The 23,467-nt window shown below is 57.2% G+C and overlaps 1 protein-coding gene across 8 annotated transcripts in view; it reads left to right on the top strand.

The window, feature by feature from the left end:
- Positions 1 to 23,467, top strand: part of LPIN1 (lipin 1) — a 76,904-nt gene that overhangs the window by 30,949 nt on the left and 22,488 nt on the right. For 6 of the 8 annotated variants that reach the window (XR_004971936.1, XM_036335303.1, XM_036335306.1 and 3 more), the window contains 9 exons: positions 7,419 to 7,619; positions 8,304 to 8,399; positions 12,683 to 12,990; positions 13,171 to 13,296; positions 15,831 to 15,938; positions 19,672 to 19,801; positions 21,053 to 21,359; positions 21,697 to 21,790; positions 22,955 to 23,142. Coding sequence is in view for 7 of the 8 variants with exons in the window: in XM_036335303.1 (XP_036191196.1) it covers positions 7,419 to 7,619; positions 8,304 to 8,399; positions 12,683 to 12,990; positions 13,171 to 13,296; positions 15,831 to 15,938; positions 19,672 to 19,801; positions 21,053 to 21,359; positions 21,697 to 21,790; positions 22,955 to 23,142 (1,558 nt within the window). In the remaining variant the exon portion in view is untranslated. The remainder of the gene's footprint in view (positions 1 to 7,418; positions 7,620 to 8,303; positions 8,400 to 12,682; positions 12,991 to 13,170; positions 13,297 to 15,830; positions 15,939 to 19,671; positions 19,802 to 21,052; positions 21,360 to 21,696; positions 21,791 to 22,954; positions 23,143 to 23,467) is intronic. The other 2 variants (XM_036335304.1, XM_036335308.1) reach the window with 2 other exon arrangements.

Below are 23,467 nucleotides of genomic sequence, written 5' to 3'. Positions count from 1 at the left end.
CCTCCGTGGCCCCAGGACAACCCGGAGGGTGGAGGGTGAGCTATTTCTGGGCTGAGGGGAGAACCCAGGGGAGCAGACTCGCGTGCCCTTGAGGAGGAACCATCCACTAAGAGCCAAAGGGCTTAAGTACCCCTGGTGACAGGCTGCTCACTCTCCCAAAACAAAGTACTCAGCTTCCTAGGAAGGTTACAGGTGGACCTCAATATTCAGTTGTTCAGTTACTGAGCCAGTTTAGGGATAAGACTTTCTGCTTCCAGGGACAGGAATCAGTCTTACCTGGTGCCGAGCCCAGAGCCAGGCCCCGGCGAGCGCTCGAGTAACTGCTGCGTGAGGGGTGGGGTGGGGATGGGCCAGCTGCCCACCGGTCTCCAGAGGCCATTTCAGACACACGAGGTGGATGGGGATGAAATGAGGAGGGCGGAGGTTTCAGCCCTGAGTGTTTAGACTTTCCTAGCAACACCTTTCTGCCCTTCCCTTCGTTAACACAAAAGTAACGCGACCCCCCCTCCGCACTGCAAGGTGCATGGGCTTCCCCCTGGCTCGAGAGCTGGTGGCAGGACTCGGCCTTGTCAGCGAGCCCGACCCGAATGCCTGCCTTACCTGCCTGTGCCACCTGGAGAGGGCAGGGGCGGGCTGTCTGCTGCTGCCAGCTCAGGCACACCTCCGGAGCACGCAGACACCTTAGGGAAAGGAAACGCAGCTATGGAAATGCGCCGCAGTGGGTCATTTTGGCCTGGTCATTGGGAGTCAATGTATTTCCATGTACGGAACATGTGCTCTGCTCTCCTGCGTGGTATGACTGAGTGTGTGTGCGCGCAGCCACATGTGCAGTGCGGACTGGGAAGTCATGCGGGAGGTTTGCAGGATGGCGCAGGCTCACCTGCATGGGAATGCTGCTTGCACCTCTCACCTGCTTGGGGCCCTGACCGAGTTACATAACCGAAAGCTCGGGCTTCCGCTCTGCCAACAGGGACACCATACCCCTCGCGTCACCGTGATAAACAGTGAGTTATTGGACCTCGCTGTTCTCATCACCCGGGCAGCGTGCGATCCTGATGGCTGTGACAGTGGACGCTGGGCTTAAAGGTGTCTCGCTGGTTCCTGGCTGACATGATCTCGGCCTGGTGCTGCTGCTAAACTCAGTGGCTGTTTGCAAGTTTCCCCGATGAGCTCACTTAACCACAGGCTGGGCCGGGACAGCCAGGCCGCCGGTGGCTCCGCACCCAGGTGTGCAGTCCTGCCGCGGATAACAGGAAACAGCAGGCCTCGCGGGGGCAGAGGTGGAGTTGGTTTCCAGTCCGCGGGCTCCCGGCTGCCTTAGACCCGGGCCCCACACTTGCTGTGAGGGAGGTGGCGCAGAGTGTGCATCCCTGAGCACCGGCCGTGGGCCGTGGGTTTGCGGCAGAACTCTCCAGGAAGCCATGCTCGTTCTGAGGACAGATGTGCAGACACTTCGACCGCAGGCTGAGCAGAGGAGGGTGCTCCCGCCCTGGTCCTCGTGGGGAGCGTTTGGAATGTTCCTTTAAGGGCCCTGAGGAGGGACGGCTGGTGGAACACTCGTGAGAATAGCCCGTCGGAGCCACGGCTGAGCCAGACTTCCTAGTCACGTGGCGAGGTAGTGACAGTCCCGTGGCCCCAGCTTTCCTGGGCAGAGACCCATCAAGTGCCCCCTCCTTGCAGGGAGGTCGGGTGAGTGCTGGCCCCCCGTGGCGGGGAGACCACCTCCAGGCCTCCGCCGGCCCCACAGTGGGTGCAGTTCCTGCTTTTCCGGCTCTTATCCGTTACCTGCCATGGCCTGTTGTTGGCAAGGGGTCTATGAGCCTCTAATTTAAACTGCATTTGGAGTGAATTTTGTGGGGGCGTTGTCTTGACAAGTTTCAATGGCGAGACTATACTTTCTTAATTTATTCTAATTTTTAAATTCTAGCACTTTCCCCCATATCCAGACTTGCCTAACTACTTCGGAGGGAGGTGGAGGGTGTGCCTCAGTATCTGTACATCCTGTACTCCATTCTCCCATCCCCCCCCCCATCTCTCCCCCGCCCCCCTCCCCCCCCCCCCCCCAATTCCCGGGCTCCTGCTTGGGTTGAAGGCTTGATTTCTTTTTATTTTTTTATAATATATTTTTATTGATTTCAGAGAGGGAGAAGGAGAGAGAGACAGAAATACTACTGGTGAGAGAGAATCACTGATCAGCTGCCTCCTGCACGCCCCACACTGGGGATTGAGCCCGCAACCAGGCATGTGTTCTGACCTTGAATTGAACTGTGAGCTCCTGGTTCATAGGTGGACGCTCAACCAGCCCCGCCGGCTGGTGTCCTGACGTCGTTATGACCAGGCCCTAGAACCATAAGCTTGGAGCCCAGCACATTCTTGAACCCCCTCTGTAACTGCGTCGCCAGCGGGTGGCTCAGACTCCGACCACAGCTGGTCTCCCGTTGTGCCGTCCACGCCGGCTCCGGACGGCCTCTCGGTGGTTCTGGCGTTCTCACCGCCTGTGACCATCGTGCAGCACTGGGTGCCCCGTGGGCAGTCTGAGTGTTCGTTGTCATTTGGACCCGGATGCTCACCCTCTCTTTGCTCAAGCCACACAAGGGGCCTTTCTTACCCGAGCCTCGCCCATTGGTACCAGTGTTAGCCAGTGAGGTGGGGCAGCCGTGCCAAGGGGAGCAGCGTGGACCAGGGCTCCAGCCTGGCTCCGGTCCCCGCTCTGCCCCGTCCTGGCCGGGCTACTTGCTCCGAATGAGCGTCACACACAGTTGGCGCCCGGGTTCCTGTGACGCACGGGGTGACGCTGCTGGTCCTGACCGTCGCGCAGGGTTGCCCAGGTTCGTGTCCCGTCCGGAGCTCCCCGTGCGAAGGGCCTGCACACTGGGGGGTGCTCTGCGGACGAGCGGGGGGTCCGCGCGGCTTCTTCCCGGGACCCGGTTGGCGCTAGTCAAGGGTGTGGAGCACCACGGGATGGGTGCTGGGGCGGCGCCCTCGCATACGGTTTCCCCTCCAGGTCGGTAGGCCTGCTGGTTTCCTAGCCCGCTGCCGCCTTGCCCGGAACCGCCTGCGGCGATCACCCCGGAGTGGCCGGCTGGGTGTCAGGGAGCGGCAGGCAAACATTGAACACGTTAAGCGCCTGTTCTGTCTTCCGGACGGAGGGTATAGTGCCAGTCACCGGTGACTGACCGGGCGCTTACCGTGTCAACTCTTCAGGCAGCGGATTTGTTTCCTCCTGGAGCCGGCAAGCCTCGCGGTTCAGGATGTCCTTTCAAAGCCGAAGCAGAGGTTAGCCGCTGTGGAAACGCAGTGCATTGGGTAATCTGCTTTCAGGAGTCTCCGCTTGCTCCCAGTGGCGTCCTCACCGCGCTCTGTCGCCACCGCAGGCCTCATTAGCGCCGGAGAGGCCGCGGGTCCTGCCGAAGCGGGGGCCTCCCCAGCACAGAGCCGCATCCCCCCCCTGCACGCTCCCTCCTGCTCTGCCTCAGCGTCACCTCAGCACGGACCCTTCCCCGAGCCTGGCCTCCATGCTGGGCATGATGCTGGGCATGCGTTTGTTGTCACTGTGCTAGAGGAGGAGGGAGGCAGTTCTGACCCTGCATCCTCTGTTTCCATGGTAACAATCTAAACCAGCATTTTCAACCCGTGTGCCGCGAGGATTTTTTAAAACTCGCCATACCTGACTATTTAGTCAGGGGCACTGACCTCTTTCCCCTTAAATTGCGAAATAAAAAAAAATGACACCAGCCAGCACAACAATAGCTGTCCGGCGTGAGTGCCCTGCCTTGAACCACAGGTCATATAACAGAGTTACATTTTATCCGTCATGTTGCATCATCAGGTTGCATCTGGTTGGTTAATTATTGGTACCAGAAATCCTTATATACGGTACAAGTATAGGCATCTGATTTTTTAAAAAGTCACTTTGGAGCAAAAAGGATAAGTAATTATTATTATTTTTATTTTTTTGTAAATCAATCAAAATGACACCTTTTTTTGACCAGCATTTTAGTCGTTGGTTTATGTGTGCCAGGAGATAAGAGAGGTTGGAAATTGCTGTTCTGAACCAATAAAGCACTTCCTCTTTGGGAAGACAGTCCCATAGAGATTTAATTCAGTCCTGCCAGACGCACCTCGTTTAACAGACAAGAGAAGTAAGATTAGACTCCCGTCTTTCGAAAGTTGAAGGATCTAGATCAGCGGTTCTCAACCTGTGGGTCGTGACCCCTTTGGGGGGGGGTGGAACGACCCTTTCACAGGGGTCGCCTAAGACCATCGAAAAACACATCTATAATTACATATTGTTTTTGTGATGAATCACTATGCTTTAATTATGTTCAATTTGTAACCATGAAATTGGGGGTCACCACAACATGAGGAACTGTATTAAAGGGTCGTGGCATTCGGAAGGCTGAGAACCACTGTTCTAGACAAAGGACGCATGGAAATAGTTAGAGAAAACATGACAGGTGTGACCCCAGACATCTCCCAGGCCCCTGGGGGGGCGCCCGGAGAGGAGCCAGCCTCCCGCCCTCCGGAGAGACCAGCGAGGTGGACGAGGTCCGTCCAGCCACTTGACAAACGACAGCTCCCATCTATCCAGCCGCTGCCCTGGAAGGGCGGTGAGGTCATGCACTGACCTGGGGGACAGGGGCAGGTTGGCCGCAGGTGAGGAGGGACATGGAGGAGGCAGCGGGAGTCCTGATGAAGGACGAGAACGGAAAGCAGAGGCGGGAAGGGTGGTTCTGAGAGCTGTGTTCAGTGAGCGATGTTTGCGTTCATGTTGACCCTGGCTGAGGTGGGGTCTCACCGCCGAGCCCCGGGCTGCAGCCTGCCCAGAGAAGAGGAAGGTGGTGGCACATCCTGGGGTGGCACCCCGTCACCATAGGAAATGGAGAAGCGGTTATTTCCCAGGCAGCGTGCCTCCAATAACGTTACAGTTGGGAGGGCTAGAAAGGAATAGAATTCACTTTTACCCACTTGTATAGTAAGTGAGCAGAACTGCTGGTTCCTGAATTGACGATTAAGGGGCTTGGCCTCAAAGAATCCAAATTCCCATATGTAGTTTTAATGATTGACTCCTTTTGGTAAGATTTCTTTTTTTAAAGAATATAATGGACTCTTTTTGAGCCGAACACACTCTTTCTTCTTAAAGTGGTAGGTGGACTCCCATGTGGAAATACGCTTGGGTTTTTATTCCCGCTGTGCCATCGATTTGGGTCTGATGTAAGTGCTGTCGTCGTTTTTAACTGACTGAAGACTATCTGGAAAAGTGGGGTTCCGGCGGGAGGCAGTAGCCCCAGACACGTAGTATTTTCCAGGTCAAGCTCGGAAATGCCATGTAAGGAAAAGTCTCATGTGTCCGTGCTGCTGCATCTGAGAGCCACTCTGACACCCACACCACGCCTCGGGGACCCGCTTGTCGGAGGGTTTGCGCGGTCCGGCTCAGCGCTCCCGAGACACCCTGTGAACCAGACTGCGGAGCCCCGGTTCAGGGGTAAACGCCCTGTCAGGCGCAGCAGCTCTTTCTTCCAGAATTTGAGATGAAAATCCACCGACGGGAAGTGATTTGGAGTGGGGGAGGGGAGGGGCACGCCTCGGAGCTGTTCACCAGGAAACTTAAGTGTTTCGTTTTGTTTGCTACAGGTTTTCCATTCTGTTACCCTTTTTTCTTTAAAAGTATATTTTTATTGATTTTTAGAGAGAGAGGAGAGGAGAGGGAGAGGGAGAGAGAGAGAGAGAGAGAGAGAAACATTGATGAGAGAGAACATCAACACCCATCAGCTGCCTCTGCACGCCCCCTGCTGGGGGCCAAGCCCACAACCTCTGACGGGGAATCAAACTCGAGACCTCCTGGTGCGCAGGTCCAGGCTCAACCACTAGGTCACACAGGCCGGGCACATTATGTTGCTCTTGAAGCTTTTAAGGTACTTTCTTCTTCAAAACAAATGTTGCCCTCAGGCCTGGTCACGCGTCCTGTGAACCTGGCAGTGATGCGGTGAGCGCAGGAGCCGAGTCCCTCTGGGCTCTGTCTGGTTCCGTATCTCCAGGTAAATCAAGTTAGCGACTTTCCGAGCCTGTTCCTTCAAAGGGAACCGAGGCGGCGGACCTTGGGAACTGGCGCCCGCCGGTCTGTTCCTGGCCCTTTAGTGTCTCCTTTGTTTAGAGGACATCCTGGAAGGGTGGATGAAGGAGAGCTGGTCGCCCCCAGCTGGCCTGCACCCCTCCGCCAAGCCCCAGCTCCAGGGAACCTGGGCCCACCCTCCCCCGGGCCTCCTGGGCCCAATGATCTTCCAGATACATTTTTTAACCAAATCATAGTCACCTTCCCAAAATGAGTTCTTGGTGAATACAGTTTTCTTCCTCATCCCCTTACATTTTGTTTAAATGGTGGTGACATATACATAACATTAAATTTATTATCTTAACCATTTAAACCTGCCCAGTTCAGTTCACTTAATACCAGTACATTCACGCCGCGGCAGCCCTCACTCCATCCAGGCCCAGCCGTTTCTCGTCTCGTGGGAAGAAGCTGTGTCCCCATGAAACTTCAACTCTCCTCCCCCGTCCCCTCGGCCCGGTAACCATTGCTCTTCTTCCCGTTCCTCTGAGCCTGTCTGCCCCCACTGCCTCCCGCGCGAGCTCATGCGGTGTCTCCCTTTTGTCCTCAGCGTCATGTCCTCAAGGGCCACCCGTGGTTAGCATGTGCCAGGATCCTCCATCTTTTGAAGGCGGAGTGAGCATCCGTTGTGTGTATAGACCGCATTTGTCCATTCTCTCATCATTGGACGCGTGGCGCGTCCCGCCGTTTGGCAGTTGGGAGTCCTGTAGCTGTGAGCATGGGGGTGCAGATCTCTCTCTGAGACCTTGCTGTCAGCTCTCGTGGCCGTACACCCAGAGTGGAATGGCTGGACGGTATGGCAGCTCTCGGTTTAATTTCCGGAGAGTCAGCACCCTGTGCTGTATTGTGGCTGCACCGTTTCGCATTCCCATCGACAGTGTGTGGACTCAGTTTCTCCACATCCTCACCAATGCTTGCTTTCCCTGCTTTTCAGATAGAGGCCATCCCAGTAGGTGGGGGATAGTAGCATCTCCCTTTAAAAAATTCTCAGTGCCCAGCTCAGGCCGCCCCGGGGTAGAGGCTGAGGATGGGGGTATTGCCGGGTGGGGCCATGACCCTGCCGTTTGTTAAGAATTATGGACCAGGTTCTCTGCTTCTCCATGGGGGGTATTTCCAGAGGCCTCCTGGGGTCTTCGGGGTGGAGGCTGGCGGGCGACGGGGTAGGTGTGGAGCCCATTCCAGGAAATAGAAAACAAAACGATGCTGGCAGGGCGCCAGGTTGGACGCGAAGTCCATGGTTTGACGGGCTGTAGGTACTGGCCTCCCCGAATTAACTGTGTGTGTGTGTGTGTGTGTGTCTGTTTTCCAGGCTCAGACCATGAATTACGTGGGGCAGCTGGCGGGCCAGGTGTTTGTCACCGTGAAGGAGCTGTACAAGGGCCTGAACCCCGCCACCCTGTCCGGATGCATCGACATCATCGTTGTCCGCCAGCCCAACGGGAGCCTGCAGTGCTCCCCGTTCCACGTCCGCTTCGGCAAGATGGGGGTGCTGCGCTCCCGAGAGAAAGTGGTGAGAGCGGGGCCCCGGGACCCCGTTCTGTGGCTTCCCATCTCCGGAGCTTGTCGTGGGCCCAGACTTTTAGCTCTCTGTTGGGTAGGGCTGTTCACCCAGTAGACGGTGAGCTCAGGTTGTTCTGGTTACGATGGCTGCGTGGACGACTCCAGAACTCGGTGGCAGAAACCAACTGTTTATTCAGCTCCTGGGTTCTGTGGCCAGGGATTCGGACAGCAGGGCTGACTGTGTCTGCCGCCGCCATCCAGGGCTCAGCAGGAAGGCTCCAGGCCGGGGCTGGAACCCTCTGGAGACGCGTCACTCACATGACGGTGGCTCTTGGCTTTTGGCCCCTCCATGTGGTCTGGGCGTCCTCACCACATGATGGCTGGCGAACATGGGGGGGGGGGGGAGAAAGAAAGAGAGAGAGAGAGAGAGAGCGCCAGCCCAGTGGACACTGCCTTTTCCTCTGACCCAGCCTCTGAAGTCACATACGCAAGCCCGCCTGGGCTCCGGGGGTGGTGGTGTGGGGCGGGTGCAGACTGCATTTCCCGCTGGGGAAGAGCAGGCAGGACCAGGCTCACCGACTGCGACCTGGAACTGTGAGCTCTCTGTGGCGTGTGTGCGATTCAAGTGCACGTGTGTGGAGGCGTGGCCAGGGAGGTTTGTTTCCTGATGTGGAGACATGCGTTTTTCTTCCAGGTTGACATAGAAATCAACGGGGAATCTGTGGATTTACACATGAAGCTGGGAGATAACGGAGAAGCCTTTTTTGTTCAAGAGACCGATAACGATCAGGTAAGGAAGGCTGGGGGTCAGGGCCGCTTCCTAGCCCCGCGCAGGAGACAGCGGAATGTGGGTGGAGCACGCTGCCGGCTCCCCGATGGAGTGGACGGGGGCAGCAGAGGAAGCAGGCGCTGTCTGTCCTGGCATTTGAGCCAGACGGGCTGGTGTGTGCTGAGTCCACAAGACTCAGCAGCCCGGCTGCTTCCGCGGGCTCACCGTTTCCAGGGGGACAGAGGAACCTAGTCGCCTGGCCTGAACCCTGGTCCATAGCACACGGATTGTACTGCTGTCAAACGCAGATGGCCGAGTGGTCGGTTTTTGTCTAGTGAGTGACCAGATTGCTTGTATTTTTATTATTTTATTTTTATTTTTTTAAAAAAATATATTTTATTGATTTTTTACAGAGAGGAAGGGAGAGAGATAGAGAGCTAGAAACATCGATGAGAGAGAAACATCAATCAGCTGCCTCCTGCACATCTCCCACTGGAGACGTGCCCGCAACCCAGGCACATGCCCCTAACTGGAATCGAACCTGGGACCTTCCAGTCCGCAGGCCGACGCTCCATCCACTGAGCCAAACCGGTTTCGGCTTTATTATTTTATTTTATTATTATTATTTAAAATTCTCACGTGAGGATATTTTCCCATTGATTTTTAGAGAGAGTGGAAGAGAGAGGTAAAGAGACAGAAATATTGATGTGAGAGAAACACATCGATTGGTTGCCTCCTGCCCGCGCCCTGACCAGCGCCCAGTCGCAGAAGAGCCTGCAACTAAGGTATGTGCCCTTGACCGGAATTGAACCCCGGACACTTCGGTCCGAAGGCTGACACTCTATCCACTGAGCTGAACCGGCTAGGGCTATTTTTATTATTTTAAAATGTCTAACAGCGTTGTTGAGATAATTCTTGTACCAACAGTTTAGCCATTTCAAGTGCACAATTCAGTGTTTTTTAGTGTTTTCACAGATGTGTGCGACTATTGCCACAGTCAGTTCTAGATCACGGTCATCACCTCCAAAGAAGCTCCGTACCTTTCGTTGTCACCTCCCCATCCACCACCCCCCCCCCAGCCCTACGCAGCCACGCATCTACTTTCTGTCTCCATCGATTCCCCTCCTCTGAGCTTTCCTGTGAATGGGACCCTGTAGTACGTGCTCCTTCACGCCTGTTGTCTTTCACTCACCATAATGTGTTCCGGTCACCCGTGCTCTAGCGTGTGTCGGTACTTCGTTCCCTTGTGCGGCGAACGGCCACCTTTTGTTTATCCTTTCATGTCAACGTTGATGGACACTTGGGCTCTTCCCCCTTTGGCTGCTGTACGTTCATGTACAAGTTTTCACATGGACATAGGTTTTCATTTCTCTTGGGTGCATACCTGGGAGCGGAATTGCTGGGCCCCACGGTAGCTGGTTAACATTTGCGGACCTGCCAGACTGCTGTCCCAGGCTGCTGTGCCGCTTACATCCCCGTCAGCAGCACGTGAGCGTCCCCGCGTGTCCGCATTTCACCTGTGCGTGTGATCTGCCTGCGTGACCGCAGCCATCCTAGTGGGTGGGAAGTGGTATGTCATTCTGGGTCTGACTGGCTGCAGACCACAGAGGGCCTTGCTGGCTGGCCGCCCAGGGTGCCGGTGGGTGGGACGGGGCCCGGAGGCCAGAGTGTGTTCTGTCCTGGGCGATGCTCCTTTCTGTCCTGAGAGAGGCTACAAACTGGGAGCTGTGTCCTTCCTCACCAGATCGCTGTAGGGCCGCCTCCCCTCCGCACCCAGCTGCACCCCTCCCCTTTTCAGTCAGGGAACCTCCTTTTCCGTTCCGGGCCAGTGTCAGCGCTCGCTCTGCTTCTTCGTCGTTCGGTCCCGGGAGCCGCTGGGTGAGAGGCCCGCCCATCCCTTCCAGCCTAGGGCTGCGACTCTCCACGCACGTGTCCAGCACTGAGAACCATGACCAGCCAGCTCTTAGGTCGACAGGCTGAGTGTGTCTTCCTTTTGGTGTGAAGAGAAGGGCCAGTATCTACCTCCCTGACACCCCCCTGCTGGAGGCGCTCTGGCGTAGGCGGGCACCAGGGGCGCGGCAGGGGGCACTGGCCAGCGGTTCCCTAAAAATTATCATTGACAACTTAATTCAGTGCATATTGAAAACTACACACACACACACACACACACACACACACACACACGCTCTCTTACACACTCTTAGACACGCGCGTGCTCTCTTACACATACACAGGCTCTCTTACACACACACACACACACACACACACACAGGCTCTCTTACACACACACTCTTACACACACTCTTACACGCTCTCTTACACGCGCGTGCTCTCTTACACATACACAGGCTCTCTTACACACACACACACACACAGGCTCTCTTACACACACACTCTTACACACACACTCTTACACGCTCTCTTACACGCGCGTGCTCTCTTACACACACATACACACAGGGTCTCTTACACACACACTCTTACACACGCGCGTGCTCTCTTACACATACACAGGTTCTCTTACACACACACACACACACGCTCTCTTACACACACACTCTTACACACACACTCTTACACGCTCTCTTACACGCGCGTGCTCTCTTACACACACATACACACAGGGTCTCTTACACACACACTCTTACACACACGCGTGCTCTCTTACACATACACAGGTTCTCTTACACACACACACACACACACACACGCTCTCTTACACACACACTCTTAGACATGCGCGTGCTCTCTTACACATACACAGGCTCTCTTACACACACATACACACACACACACACACAGGCTCTCTTACACACACACTCTTACACACACACTCTTACACGCTCTCTTACACGCGCGTGCTCTCTTACACATACACAGGCTCTCTTACACACACACACACACACAGGCTCTCTTACACACACACTCTTACACACACACTCTTACACGCTCTCTTACACGCGCGTGCTCTCTTACACACACATACACACAGGGTCTCTTACACACACACTCTTACACACACGTGTGCTCTCTTACACATACACAGGTTCTCTTACACACACACACACACACACACGCTCTCTTACACACACACTCTTACACACACACTCTTACACGCTCTCTTACACGCGCGTGCTCTCTTACACACACATACACACGGTCTCTTACACACACACTCTTACACACACGCGTGCTCTCTTACACATACACAGGTTCTCTTACACACACACACACACACACACACGCTCTCTTACACACACACTCTTAGACACGCGCGTGCTCTCTTACACATACACAGGCTCTCTTACACACACATACACACACACACACACAGGCTCTCTTACACACACACTCTTACACACACACTCTTACACGCTCTCTTACACGCGCGTGCTCTCTTACACATACACAGGCTCTCTTACACACACACACACACAGGCTCTCTTACACACACACTCTTACACACACACTCTTACACGCTCTCTTACACGCGCGTGCTCTCTTACACACACATACACACAGGGTCTCTTACACACACACTCTTACACACACGCGTGCTCTCTTACACATACACAGGTTCTCTTACACACACACACACACACTCTTACACACACGCGTGCTCTCTTACACATACACACACAGGCTCTCTTACACACACACTCTTACACACACACACACAGGCTCTCTTACACACACACTCTTACACACACACACAGGCTCTCTTACACACACACTCTTACACATACACACACAGGCTCTCTTACACACACACTCACACACACACACACGCTCTCTTACACACACACTCTTAGACACGCGCGTGCTCTCTTACACATACACAGGTTCTCTTACACACACACACACACACACACACACACGCTCTCTTACACACACACTCTCAGACACGCGCGTGCTCTCTTACACATACACAGGTTCTCTTACACACACACACACACACACACACACACCCTGACCCACACTGAAATGCAGAATTGGGTCTAGTTCCCAGGGCAATGTGGTGACTTAAAGCCCATTTTCCCCTCTGTACTCTGGAGAGTTCCACAGAGTTGAACCCTGGCGCCCAAAGTCGCTGAGCATGACCTCACGTTTTAATGACGAAGACGCGGGATTCAGTACAAGATGGCGCTTAATGAATTCCATGCTGACTTCGTGACCTCCCGTGACACTGGGCAGCCACACCCCCAGGTCACGGGGACGTTGTCACACGGGCGCCCTCTGGCTCGATCGTGCTCCTGAGGCCCTAGTGCGCGAGCCTCGTTGTAAACAAGACCTTCCGTCCTCAGGAAGTGATCCCCATGCACCTGGCCACCTCCCCCATCCTGTCGGACGGAGCCTCGCGCATGGAGTGCCAGCTGAAGAGGAACCCCGTGGACCGGGCGCGGAGCCTGGACCCCGGCGCGGCGGCCCCCGGCCTGCCTCCCGGCGAGACCCCCTCCAGCGCCTCCCTGGTGAAGAAGAGACGGAAGAGGAGGAGGAAGTCCCAGCTGGACAGCCTGAAGAGGGACGACAACTCCAACACGTCGGAAGACGAAGACATGTTCCCCATAGAGATGAGCTCCGACGAGGAGCGGGACGCGATGGACAGCAACAGGTAGACGTCGGTCCGCGGGGACAGGGCCCCTGGAGACCCGGGTGACGTGATTTTCAAACATGATTCTTACAATCACCCCCGCACCCCGCCCTGTGGATGCATTTAAAAACGGACACTTGCCTTTGTTGTGATTCTGTCGCTTTTAACATTTGACTTGAATCTCTCTTTTTTTTTAACCAGAACTCTTTCTAACGACATACCTCCATTCCAAGAAGATGTTCCCAAGGAAAACATGCCCCCAGTCATGCCTTATTCTCAGTCGTCATCGTACCCTAGTTCCGATAGAGAGTGGTCACCCAACGCCAGGTAAGCTGCCGCCCGCGTGTGTGTGCGCGCGTGTGGGTGTGCGTGTGCGTGTGTGCGTGTGCATGTGTACACGTGTGGGTGTGCGTGTGTGCGTACGCTCACCTGTCCTGGTCCAGGGGATTTGAAGTCAGCTAGGAGGCATGTTCCATAGAATAGAAACATAAACAAAAGTGGAATTCGTTAGGACAGAAGAAGATGCAGGTAGAGTAGGAGGTACAGAGGGGGATTAGCAACATGTGCAGGCCCTGTCTCAGAGCTGAGATGCAAATACAGCGCTTAGCTCCCTGGGGTGGCGTGGAAAGGGGAAGCACTGGTTAAGGGTCACAACGCCAGTGGTCACGGGAGGACACAGGCGACAGCCTTCCTTGATCCTTGTCTCCAAAGTAAGATTTAAGCAGTGAGGCTGCTTCAGGGGCCACTGAGGCCGCTTGGACGACCGCTTCTCTCTTCTCCCCGAGCTCAGTCACTCTGCTGAGTTCAAGGGTGTTTATTTCCTGGAAATGAGCCCTCACGTCGGCTAGACTTCTGGTGTGGGCAGTTTTCAGAGAACGGGAGGGGCTCATGCAACTGCAGCAGGGGCCACGGCACACACACAGCTACCCAGGACCCGGCATTAAAATCTCATGGCCCAGGGAGCACTGTTAGGGGAAAACAGCCAGATGCTCCGGGGGTGGTGATAGTGAGAAAGAGGCGGAGAAATGGCCATCTCAGTGTTAGTGCAGGACAACTGGGTTATTCTTATTCTTTCCTTTTTTTAGAGAGAGAAAGGGAGAGGGAGTGAGGGAGGGAAGCATTGATGTGAGAGCGAGACGTCGATCAGCTGCCTCCTGCACCCCCTGACCTGAATCAAACTGGCTACCTTTTAGGTTCACAGGATGACGCCCCCCCCCTCCCCCCCCCCCGGGCCGGGCTATGCTCACGCTTCATGTGAGACTTACCTCTGGTTGACAGCGGTTGTGGGGGCCCCCGGAGCGGCAGAGCTTCCTGCCTAAGCCTGTTTCCTGCTCACCAGGCCTGGTTTCACTTTCACCCGTGTGATGCGTGCATGACCCAGCGCAGTGAGCCGGGTGGGTGGGTGGGGGGGCGCGGGTGCTGAGATGCAGGTCAGGGAAAACAGGCCACATCCTGGCTTCCAGCCGGGACTGGGACGATGAATGTCAGTCAGCCGGCAGCCAGGGTGGGGCTGGGGGCCTGGGCAGTCCCCTCACTGAGGTCTGTCTGTCTGTCCAGCCCAACAGCAACATCGTGCTAGCTACAGACGTAAATTAAAATGTTCTAGCAGCCATCCTGGAAAAGTAAAGACACTGAGGAAATGAACTTGGATCATGAATTTCATCTGATCCCATGTATCCAAAATATCATTCAGGTAGTCAGTTTTTAAAAACATTATTAGTGGGCCGGCCGACATGGCTCAGTGGTTGATCATTGACCTGTGAACCAGGAAGCCACGGTTCGATTCCCGGTCAGGGCACACACCCGGGTTGTGGGCTCGATCCCCAGTGTGGGGCGTGTAGGAGGCAGCTCTCATCATTGATGTTTCTCTCTCTCGCTCCCTCTCCCTCTCCCTCTCCCTCTCCCTCTCCCTCTCCCTCTCCCTCTCCCTCTCCCTCTCCCTCCCCCTCCCCCTCCCCCTCCCCCTCCCCCCCCCCCCCCCCCTCCCCCTCCCCCTCCCCCTCCCCCTCCCCCTCCCCCTCCCCCTCCCCCTCCCTCTCTGAAATCAATAAAATACATTTAAAACCAGTGTTCCTGAGATACTTCACAGTCCATGTGTATGGTAGGTCTTTGAAGTCGGTGTGTCTCTCACATGGACAGCACTTGGCCGTTTGGACTGGTCACCTTTCCCGTGCCCAGCCGTCACCGGCAGCCAGTGGCTCTCCTGTCGGACAGTGAGGCGGGTCCCGTCCCGGAACCTCTGACATTCTCTCCTGGGGTCCCTGGAGATAAGCCCCCCAGAGGGGAACACAGGACTGAGGAGGAAAATATGGGGGGTGTTTGGACACCAGTGGGTGGAAAACATGTTCACTCTTTATTAATGCTAAGAATTTAGGTGTTTCAAACACAACCCCGAAGAGGTTTTCTCTTTCCCGTTTTCCTCTGCGAGTCCAGGGTGACGACCGTGTCAGCTTAAGAGGACCCGGCCACTGTCCGATGCAGTGACCAACTCGGATGAGTGGGCACACTTCCATTCATGGCATCATGTGTGTTCCTTAAGGGGACAGCTGGCAGCACACACAGTCAGACCACGCGCCCAGAGCCGGGAGGAAGCCCTGCGCTCTGAGCCGCGGAGGGCAGTCCTTCATGGGCACGTGGATGAGACAGAAAGGGAGCTGGGCCTCGGGCAGCTTCCTGTTTTTGCGGTTAAGAGAGTTCATGTTGATGGCGATGTCAACAGAGCTGCTCGGCTGCGGTCAGGGGCCTGGGAGGATCTTCCCTTACAGCGTCACCCCGGACGCTGGTCCTGGGACGGGTAGGAAAGCTGGTTTCACTTAATTGACCTGTGACCTTTTTTCTCTTCATGTGCACCCGGCCTCCAGCAGCCTGGTAGATTGCAAAAGGACGCCCCCTCACGTGGCCGTGGCGGCCGAGGGCCTGCTCTCTAGCTCTTGCCCTCCACAGTCGTCCGTCCTGCACGCCCTGGAAAGGTAGCGGGCCCTGCCCCACGGGGGTGTCTTCCTAACCAGCTCTCACTGACTCCTCCACCTCTACTCACCGCTAACCACAACCACTTCTGCAGAAAAACGTGTGGATTCTCTGAAGTGAACGCTTATATCTAACTCTTACAGATCCGTTCTACCGACTAGCCACATGGCTGCTGATGAAAACACCGGGTTTCTCATTCTCCTTTCACTGTAAGCTGATTCGACTCTTTCTAACTTAGTACGGACTTGGAAACTCTCTGGGAGTTGTGGTTTGATCATAGAATTTCTCCTAATTCTGTGACGTGCCTTCAGAATAGAGTAATGAAGTACAATTTGGGAAGGTGGCCTTTTGTTTTGTGTCTAGTGTTGCTCAGCCGGTAGGCTGACACGATTTTTTTAAAGGCCATTATTTTAGAGTAACGGAGCTTATTATACATGTTTAATGAGCTTGTTAGACTCGCTGAGTCGCGGCATCGGCTGTTTGCACGGCGTTCCTAGAATATTTGGAGACGAGGACGGGACGGAGCCTGTGGTCTGGTCATAGGTTTGTCTTCTCATTGGAAGCAGTGGTCTCAGGCTTCTGCCCTTTTCCCTGGGGGTTGCCCGCAGCCCGACCGGCCGGCAGTCCTGCTTTCTGGAACGAAGGGGTTCACTTTAAACTTCCGCGAAGGAAGCTAGGATTACTTTTTAGATGGGAAACTGCTTTTCCTTTTGATGAAAGACCCAAATCTCAGGATGTGCATGTGCAGAAGAAAGGCCGTTTTTAAACGAGGTGGACTGAGCTGTGAGCAGCGATAGCTGATAGGCTTATTGGAACCGGCAGAAGTGCTGAGCACGGTTGTCTGGCTGGTAAATGCGTTACTAAGATCATCAGTCAGCGACCTCATAAGCTTACCTTTTGGAGCAACCCTTGATCTCAAAAGGCTAATATTTGACAACAGAAACCTTCCCCGTTCCTCTTCAGCGGGTCTGAGTCCCCTGGCGCGGTGGAGTGTGTGCGCTGAGCACAGGCGCCTTGGAGGAGGGCTGGCGAGGGGCCGCACTGACTGCTGTTATCGACTGAGCCGTGGGACGTGCAGCTTCTCTCCGCCGCTCACAGGGCGAGGCTCTCTCGGGGTCTGCGTGGGCACACCGGGCGCCTCGGGGAGCCTGTGGCCTTTCTGCAGGGACCAGGTGTCCGGGTGCTGGAGTGGGGGGCTCTGGAACTGTGGGTGTTTGCATGCTTCCGGAGCAGAGGGCGGCAGACGGCACCCCGCTGGCCTCATGGGAGGCGTGTGGGGGGGGGGCGTCTCAGGCTGCCTTCGTGCTCCGATGGCAGGGCTACTGATGGCAGGACTGAGTAGCCGCGACAGACGACAGACGGGGTAGCCCACAAGCCTGGAGTAGCCGCGCTGTGGCCTTTCACAGAAAGTGTGAGAGCCCTGCCCTAGCAGCTCGGCCGAAGGGGCTGCACTGAACTCAGTGGCTGAGACAGTTTAGTCCACGGACTTGTAACAAGTGATATCACACAACAGAACACAAGCTGCATTAGTGTGACAGATAGAACGGCAGGGCCTCAGAACGAGGGCCCGCAGGTGTGGGTGAGCTCTGGGAGGGGGTGTCCTCCTGGAGGCCCTCACCAGGCGTGGACGCAGGCTGCAGTGGATGTGGGCTGCAGTGGATGCGGGCTGCAGTGGACACAGCTGCAGTGGACGCGGGCTGCAGTGGACGCGGCTGCAGTGGACACGGGATGCAGTGGACGCGGGCTGCAGTGGATGCGGCTGCAGTGGACGCGGGCTGCAGTGGATGCGGGCTGCAGTGGACGCGGGCTGCAGTAGATGCGGGCTGCAGTGGACGCGGGCTGCAGTGGACGCAGCTGCAGTGGACGCGGGCTGCAGTGGACGCAGCTGCAGTGGACGCGGGCTGCAGTGGACGGGCTGCAGTGGATGCGGCTGCAGTGGACGCGGGCTGCAGTGGACGCAGCTGCAGTGGACGCGGGCTGCAGTGGACGCGGGCTGCAGTGGACGCAGCTGCAGTGGACGCGGGCTGCAGTGGACGCGGGCTGCAGTGGACGCGGCTGCAGTGGACGCGGGCTGCAGTGGACGCAGCTGCAGTGGACGCGGCTGCGGTGCAGTGCAGAGGCCCCGCCGGAGGCCATGGCCTGCTCGCTGAGGCCGACATCGCCGTGGACATGCCGTCGGCGGGCGTGGGCTCTTGAGAAAAGCGTGAAGTCAGAGCTGGAGGAAGCAGAGAGGTGGCAGGTGATGACCCTTGACCTCTCCGACGTGTGGCTCCTCCCTGACGGCCCATTTCCTGTGTCCCATTTCCTGTGCCCCCACCAGGTGCCATCTCGAGACCCTCGCCCCACAGCGACATGTGTGCAGCGGACCGTGGCGGGATCCCCGGAGGAGGAAGCCGGCTCTGTACGCGGGGGGGGGGGGGGTGGGGGGTGGGGGGGGGAGGAGAGGGGGCAGCGGCTTCCCTCGTCTGAAGGGCTCCCTGAAGCGAGGCAGGATCAGCGCGGCCAGTGAGGGTCGCGATTGGACACAGTTATGTGTCATCCGTGTGCTCTCCATGTCCTGACAGGGAAGCGCGTTCAGACGGGTGGACTGTCCCTCAGCCAGGGGACCGAGCCCGGCAGTGAGGCGCTGAGGGACCAGGTGGGGAAGAGGGTGGGAAAGGAACCGCGGCAGCTTCCTCTCCCGCTCCACCTGGAAACTCCGTCTCCCCCGGAGCGAGGCTGCGGGAGGATAGACAGGAAACGCTCCCGGGCGCCTCCCCAGCGGGCTGTGTGCCCCGCTGTGGGGATCCTGTGGGTCAGCCGGTCACTCGGGCCGGTGACTTGGGCTGGCAGCGGTAAGACCTTGTTCAGGTCTCAAGAGTGAACAGAGAAAACAGATGAGAGCAGCCACGGACACGGAGCAGCCGGCCCGGGCGAGGCCTTGCGACGCCGTCGTGGAGGGGCCGGCGGGTCGGAGCCCGTGGTGTCCTGGGCGGCGGGCTGTTTCCTGAACCTCGCGTGGGGGCTGCTGCCGCGTGAGCGGGTCTGTGGCACCGGCGTGTGCGGTCGGCTGGCACACGGTGCGGTTTCCTCTTTCCAAAGCCAGAGCGGGCTCTGCCCTGTTCTAAGTGTAGCCTAGAGAGGCGGTCGGACGGCCAGTGCTGGGCGCTGTCGAGCCTGGATTGGCGACGGGGACGCGGGAGAGGGCGCCAGCGCGTGGCAGGGCGGCTGGTGGTGGAGGGAAGACAGGCTCTCTCTTTCCTGGCTCTTTTCATCTCTCTCTTTCAATCTTCCCCTTTTAACGCTACTCCTCACCTTCTCTACCTGGCAGCGGGTGCACCTTCCGCCTGGACAGCTGACTGTGGGCCCCTGGTGGCCGCAGACGGGACACGTCCCGAAGCCATGCTCATAGGGCAGCGATTTCCACCCGGGTGCTGAGGGCCTTGGCTCTGTCGTCAGGGGCCCTGACCCCTTTTGCCTGAAATTGTCAAATAAAGAATGACAACAGCCAGTGCAGCAATAGCCCTCTGGTATAAATGAATCAAAGTTACTATTTTTGGGGTCAGATTGGCAAAAAAGAGAATTTATTTTTGGCTGTGCTGCAGAATTTTAGCAGTTTATGTACCATGGGATGAACAAGGTTGAAAATCGCTGTCCTAAGGGAATGCCGGCTTGGGTGCCTCTTTTGGGCTGTTGGAACCATAGATTTTAAGAAAGGTTCTTCCTGCTTTAATCCTGGATTTGTGTTTTGTTCAGTCCTTCAGGTTCCCGCCCTTCGACACCTAAAAGTGATTCCGAGTTGGTCAGCAAGTCGGCGGACAGGACGGCGCAGAAGAGCAACCTGGAGATGCTGTGGCTCTGGGGGGAGCTGCCCCAGGCCGCCAAGGTGAGTGTCCCCCGTTCCGTCCCACAGTGAGCCCGCCCCTAAAAACTAGAGACGGACAGTTTCCCTCCAAGAAACTTTACTTCACAGGCCAATGTATTTTAAGAATCTGGAATTATTATGTTTGCAGCTGTGTGTGTTTTGCAAAAAGGATTTTAAGGCCCTAGGACGATGCCACGGCCTCTCGTATCCCCAGTAAATGTTTGTGACCCGAACGAATGAGCGGGGAGTCAGCGAGGGCTGGGCCTTCCTGTTGAGACACAGGATGGGCAGCTGTGTAGAGAGCAGGCCGCTAGGCTGGCCCTGGTCCATGCCCTCGGTGGGTTATATTTAGCTGTCGTCACGGGAAGTGCTGATTCCGCTGCCTGCAAACTGCTGACCCAGGCAGCGCCTCCCCCCCCCCCCCCACCCTCCCCAAGCCCGCGTCACTGGTTGCTGGGGAGATAGCATGGAAGTGCAGACCCATCGCTTCTGGAAAGCGGGTCCAAGCACAGGCCCCGGAAGCACGTTCCTCTGTGCCGGGAGCCGAGCTCAGACGCAGGGCTGAATGCCCACCCCCCCCCCCACACCCCTCGGCCCCCGCCACTTCTAGTGCACAAATCGCCTTTGGGTTTTGTTTGGAGGAATCTTTTCTGTGACTGGAAACTCCTTGCAACCAGTCACCAAATTGTCACTCATTCACTCACATTTGGGGGTGAACTATACACACACATGGAAATGCCCGGATGGTAAGTGCTCAGGGCCATGCATTTCCCACGGTGAGCGCGGCCATGCGACCTGCACCCAGACCAGGGAGCGGGACCCCTGGGAGTCCCCACCTTTGCAGAGGCTGCTCACGCTGACCCCCCGCAGGGACAGACCAGATCTTGACTCCAGCAGCAGAGGTTGGCCTCGCACGCTCATCGGGCCGTCTGTAACCGTGGCTCAGCTACTCCGGTCCCGGTAGCAGGTAGCCTCCCCAGCGGCCACACTGCCCGTTCTCCTGGCGCCTGGGCTGCCCCCTGCTGGCCATTACTAGCCTCACACTCTTCTGCTCGGCAGTTGGTGTTTTCAGTCACAGTTCCTCTGTGTTGGCACCACTGTTCTTGCTTCTGGGCCCTCTGGCCGGTGCGGAAATGGCCAGGTGACCCCGAGCTGGAGCCCGCTGGGCGTGGACAGTGGGCAGATCCTGACCTGGCCAACTGGGGTTCTTTGTTAACTTTCTGCTTGTGCTCTGACCGCTCCTGCTCCCTCTCCGCCTGCCCTTCCACGCAGTCGCCTACACACAAGATGAAAGACTCCAGCCCGCTGAGCAGCAGGAAGTTCTCGGAGAAGATGCACTTCCAGGCCATCCGCAGCGAGCCTCCCGAAGTGTTTAGCGAGCCGTCGCCGCCGCTGGCCGAGGCGCTGCCTCCGCAGCCGCTTTCCGAGCAGAGCAAGTCTCAGACCGAGATGCAGTTTGTGAATGAGGAGGACGTCGAGGCCTTGGGAGCCGCAGCCCCGCCCCTGCCTGCCACCGAGGAGCCCAAAGCCCTCTCCGCCCTGGCGGCGAGCAAGACGGACTCGCCGTCTAGGAAGAAAGGTGCGGGCAGTGCCGCTTCCGCCCCTTCTGTGCCCGTGGGCGCTGCAAGCTCCGGTCCCGCCTCCAAAGCTCAGAACACGGACCCGTGACGTCTGTCCTGTCCGGTCCCTGCCCTTTTGCCGAATATGTTAGTGAAGAGAATTTAGTCGTAGACAGTGAGACGTGAAGGAGGTCTTGGGGGGTCGTGTGGTGAACCCTCACTTCACAGTCCGGGCCCTTCTGAGCTCCTCTGAACACCGGGCTGGGTTCCCCAGAGGCGCTTGGAGGTCAGAGGTTGGAGGTCAGAGGTCGGGGGTCCCTGGGCGCGGCTCTGACCTGCTCCTTTGCTCCTTTGCAGACAAACGAAGCCGGCACCTCGGGGCGGACGGCGTTTACCTGGACGACCTCACGGACATGGATCCCGAAGTGGCCGCCCTGTATTTTCCCAAAAAGTAAACCTTTTTCTTCCTCGGGCCATGTTCCATGATCTGAATAGGAATCTGTGCGAGTTCACTTTTTCCTCTGGTTTGATTTAAGAGTGAGAAGAGGTGTCCTGACAAAAGCAGCCAGTACAGAGTGGGCTTTCTCTGTAGACGTGGTGGGGTATCTCCACGCGGCTGGCTTCCCGCCGTCGGAGCGGGAAGGAGGCAGGAGGCTGTCTCCCCTGATGATGCAGAGATTGTGTGTGGTGGTCAGTGACCCACTGATGACCCCGAGGTCACGTTGTGGTCAGTGACCCACCGATGACCCCGAGGTCGCGTTGTGGTCAGTGACCCACCGATGACCCCGAGGTCGCGTTGTGGTCAGTGACCCACCGATGACCCCGAGGTCGCGTTGTGGTCAGTGACCCACCGATGAGCCCGGGGTCGCGTTGTGGTCAGTGACCCACCGATGACCCCGAGGTCGCGTTGTGGTCAGTGACCCACCGATGAGCCCGGGGTCGCGTTGTGGTCAGTGACCCACCGATGACCCCGGGGTCGCGTTGTGGTCAGTGACCCACCGATGACCCCGAGGTCGCGTTGTGTGGTCTATGACCCACCGATGACCCCGAGGTCACGTTGTGGTCAGTAACCCACCGATGACCCCGAGGTCGCGTTGTGTGGTCTATGACCCACCGATGACCCCGAGGTCGCGTTGTGGTCAGTAACCCACCGATGACCCCGAGGTCGCATTGTGTGGTCTGTGACCCACCGATGACCCCGAGGTCGCGTTGTGGTGTTCAGTGACCCACAGCCCGATTCCATGGCCAAGGCGGCAGCTGCGTGGCCCTCTCTCCTCACGAGGGTCCGTGGCCCATCCTTAGTTCTCCTGGGGTTTGCAGGGAGGGCCAGGTCCACGGAGGGTGAAGCCCAGAGCTGTGGCCTCTGAGGCGTGTGCTCGATCCCCTGTCTCTCCACGTGGGTTTGGGGGGGTGCAGGGGATGTGGGAGCAGAAGCTGACTGTGCTCTCTGCTCGGAACGCCTTCAGCTGGTCTCTGTTCGGTGCTTTAATGAGAAGTCAGTCCCGGGATGGAGCCGTTTGCTCCGTGGGGGTCTCGGATTGGAGTCCTTTCACGTGTGTGTGAGACCCCAGGCCAGGAGAATCCTCAGAACACCTTCCACTCTTCCTCCTTCCAGCGGGGACCCTTCTGCGCTCCCCAAACATGCCGACAACGGAGCCCGGTCCGCCAACCAGTCCCCGCAGTCCGTGGGCAGCTCTGGGGCCGACAGTGGTGTGGAGAGCACCTCCGACGGCCTGAGGGACCTGCCGTCCATCGCCATCTCCCTCTGCGGCGGCCTCAGCGACAACAGGGAGATCACCAAAGGTACTGGCACCTCGGAGCTGGTCCTCGGGCCCAGAGCGCCCTCTGGTGGCGGCTGCTCAGAACGCCCGGAGGCCTGGCTTCCATTCTTCGTTCCCCTCCTCTGCATTTGGTGAACAGCAGCACATGTGACTCACTGTTGCTCACGACTCACGTGCTGCTGGCTCGCCCTTGGCGACCTTGGCTTGCCCCCGGCGACCTTGGGTTCTGGTGTTCACACGTGGCTTCAGGCAGCAGCCAGGCCACCGGGGTCGCTTGTTGTCAGGTGCGTCTGCTGAGCCTGCCGTGTGTCCTTGCCCCGTGCCAGTCCTGCGAGGCCTAGGGCCTG

Source organism: Myotis myotis, unplaced genomic scaffold (assembly GCF_014108235.1).
Source record: "Myotis myotis isolate mMyoMyo1 unplaced genomic scaffold, mMyoMyo1.p scaffold_m19_p_14, whole genome shotgun sequence".
In the NCBI taxonomy this organism is placed as follows: domain Eukaryota; kingdom Metazoa; phylum Chordata; class Mammalia; order Chiroptera; family Vespertilionidae; genus Myotis; species Myotis myotis.
This window is presented reverse-complemented; position numbering and strand designations above follow the sequence as displayed.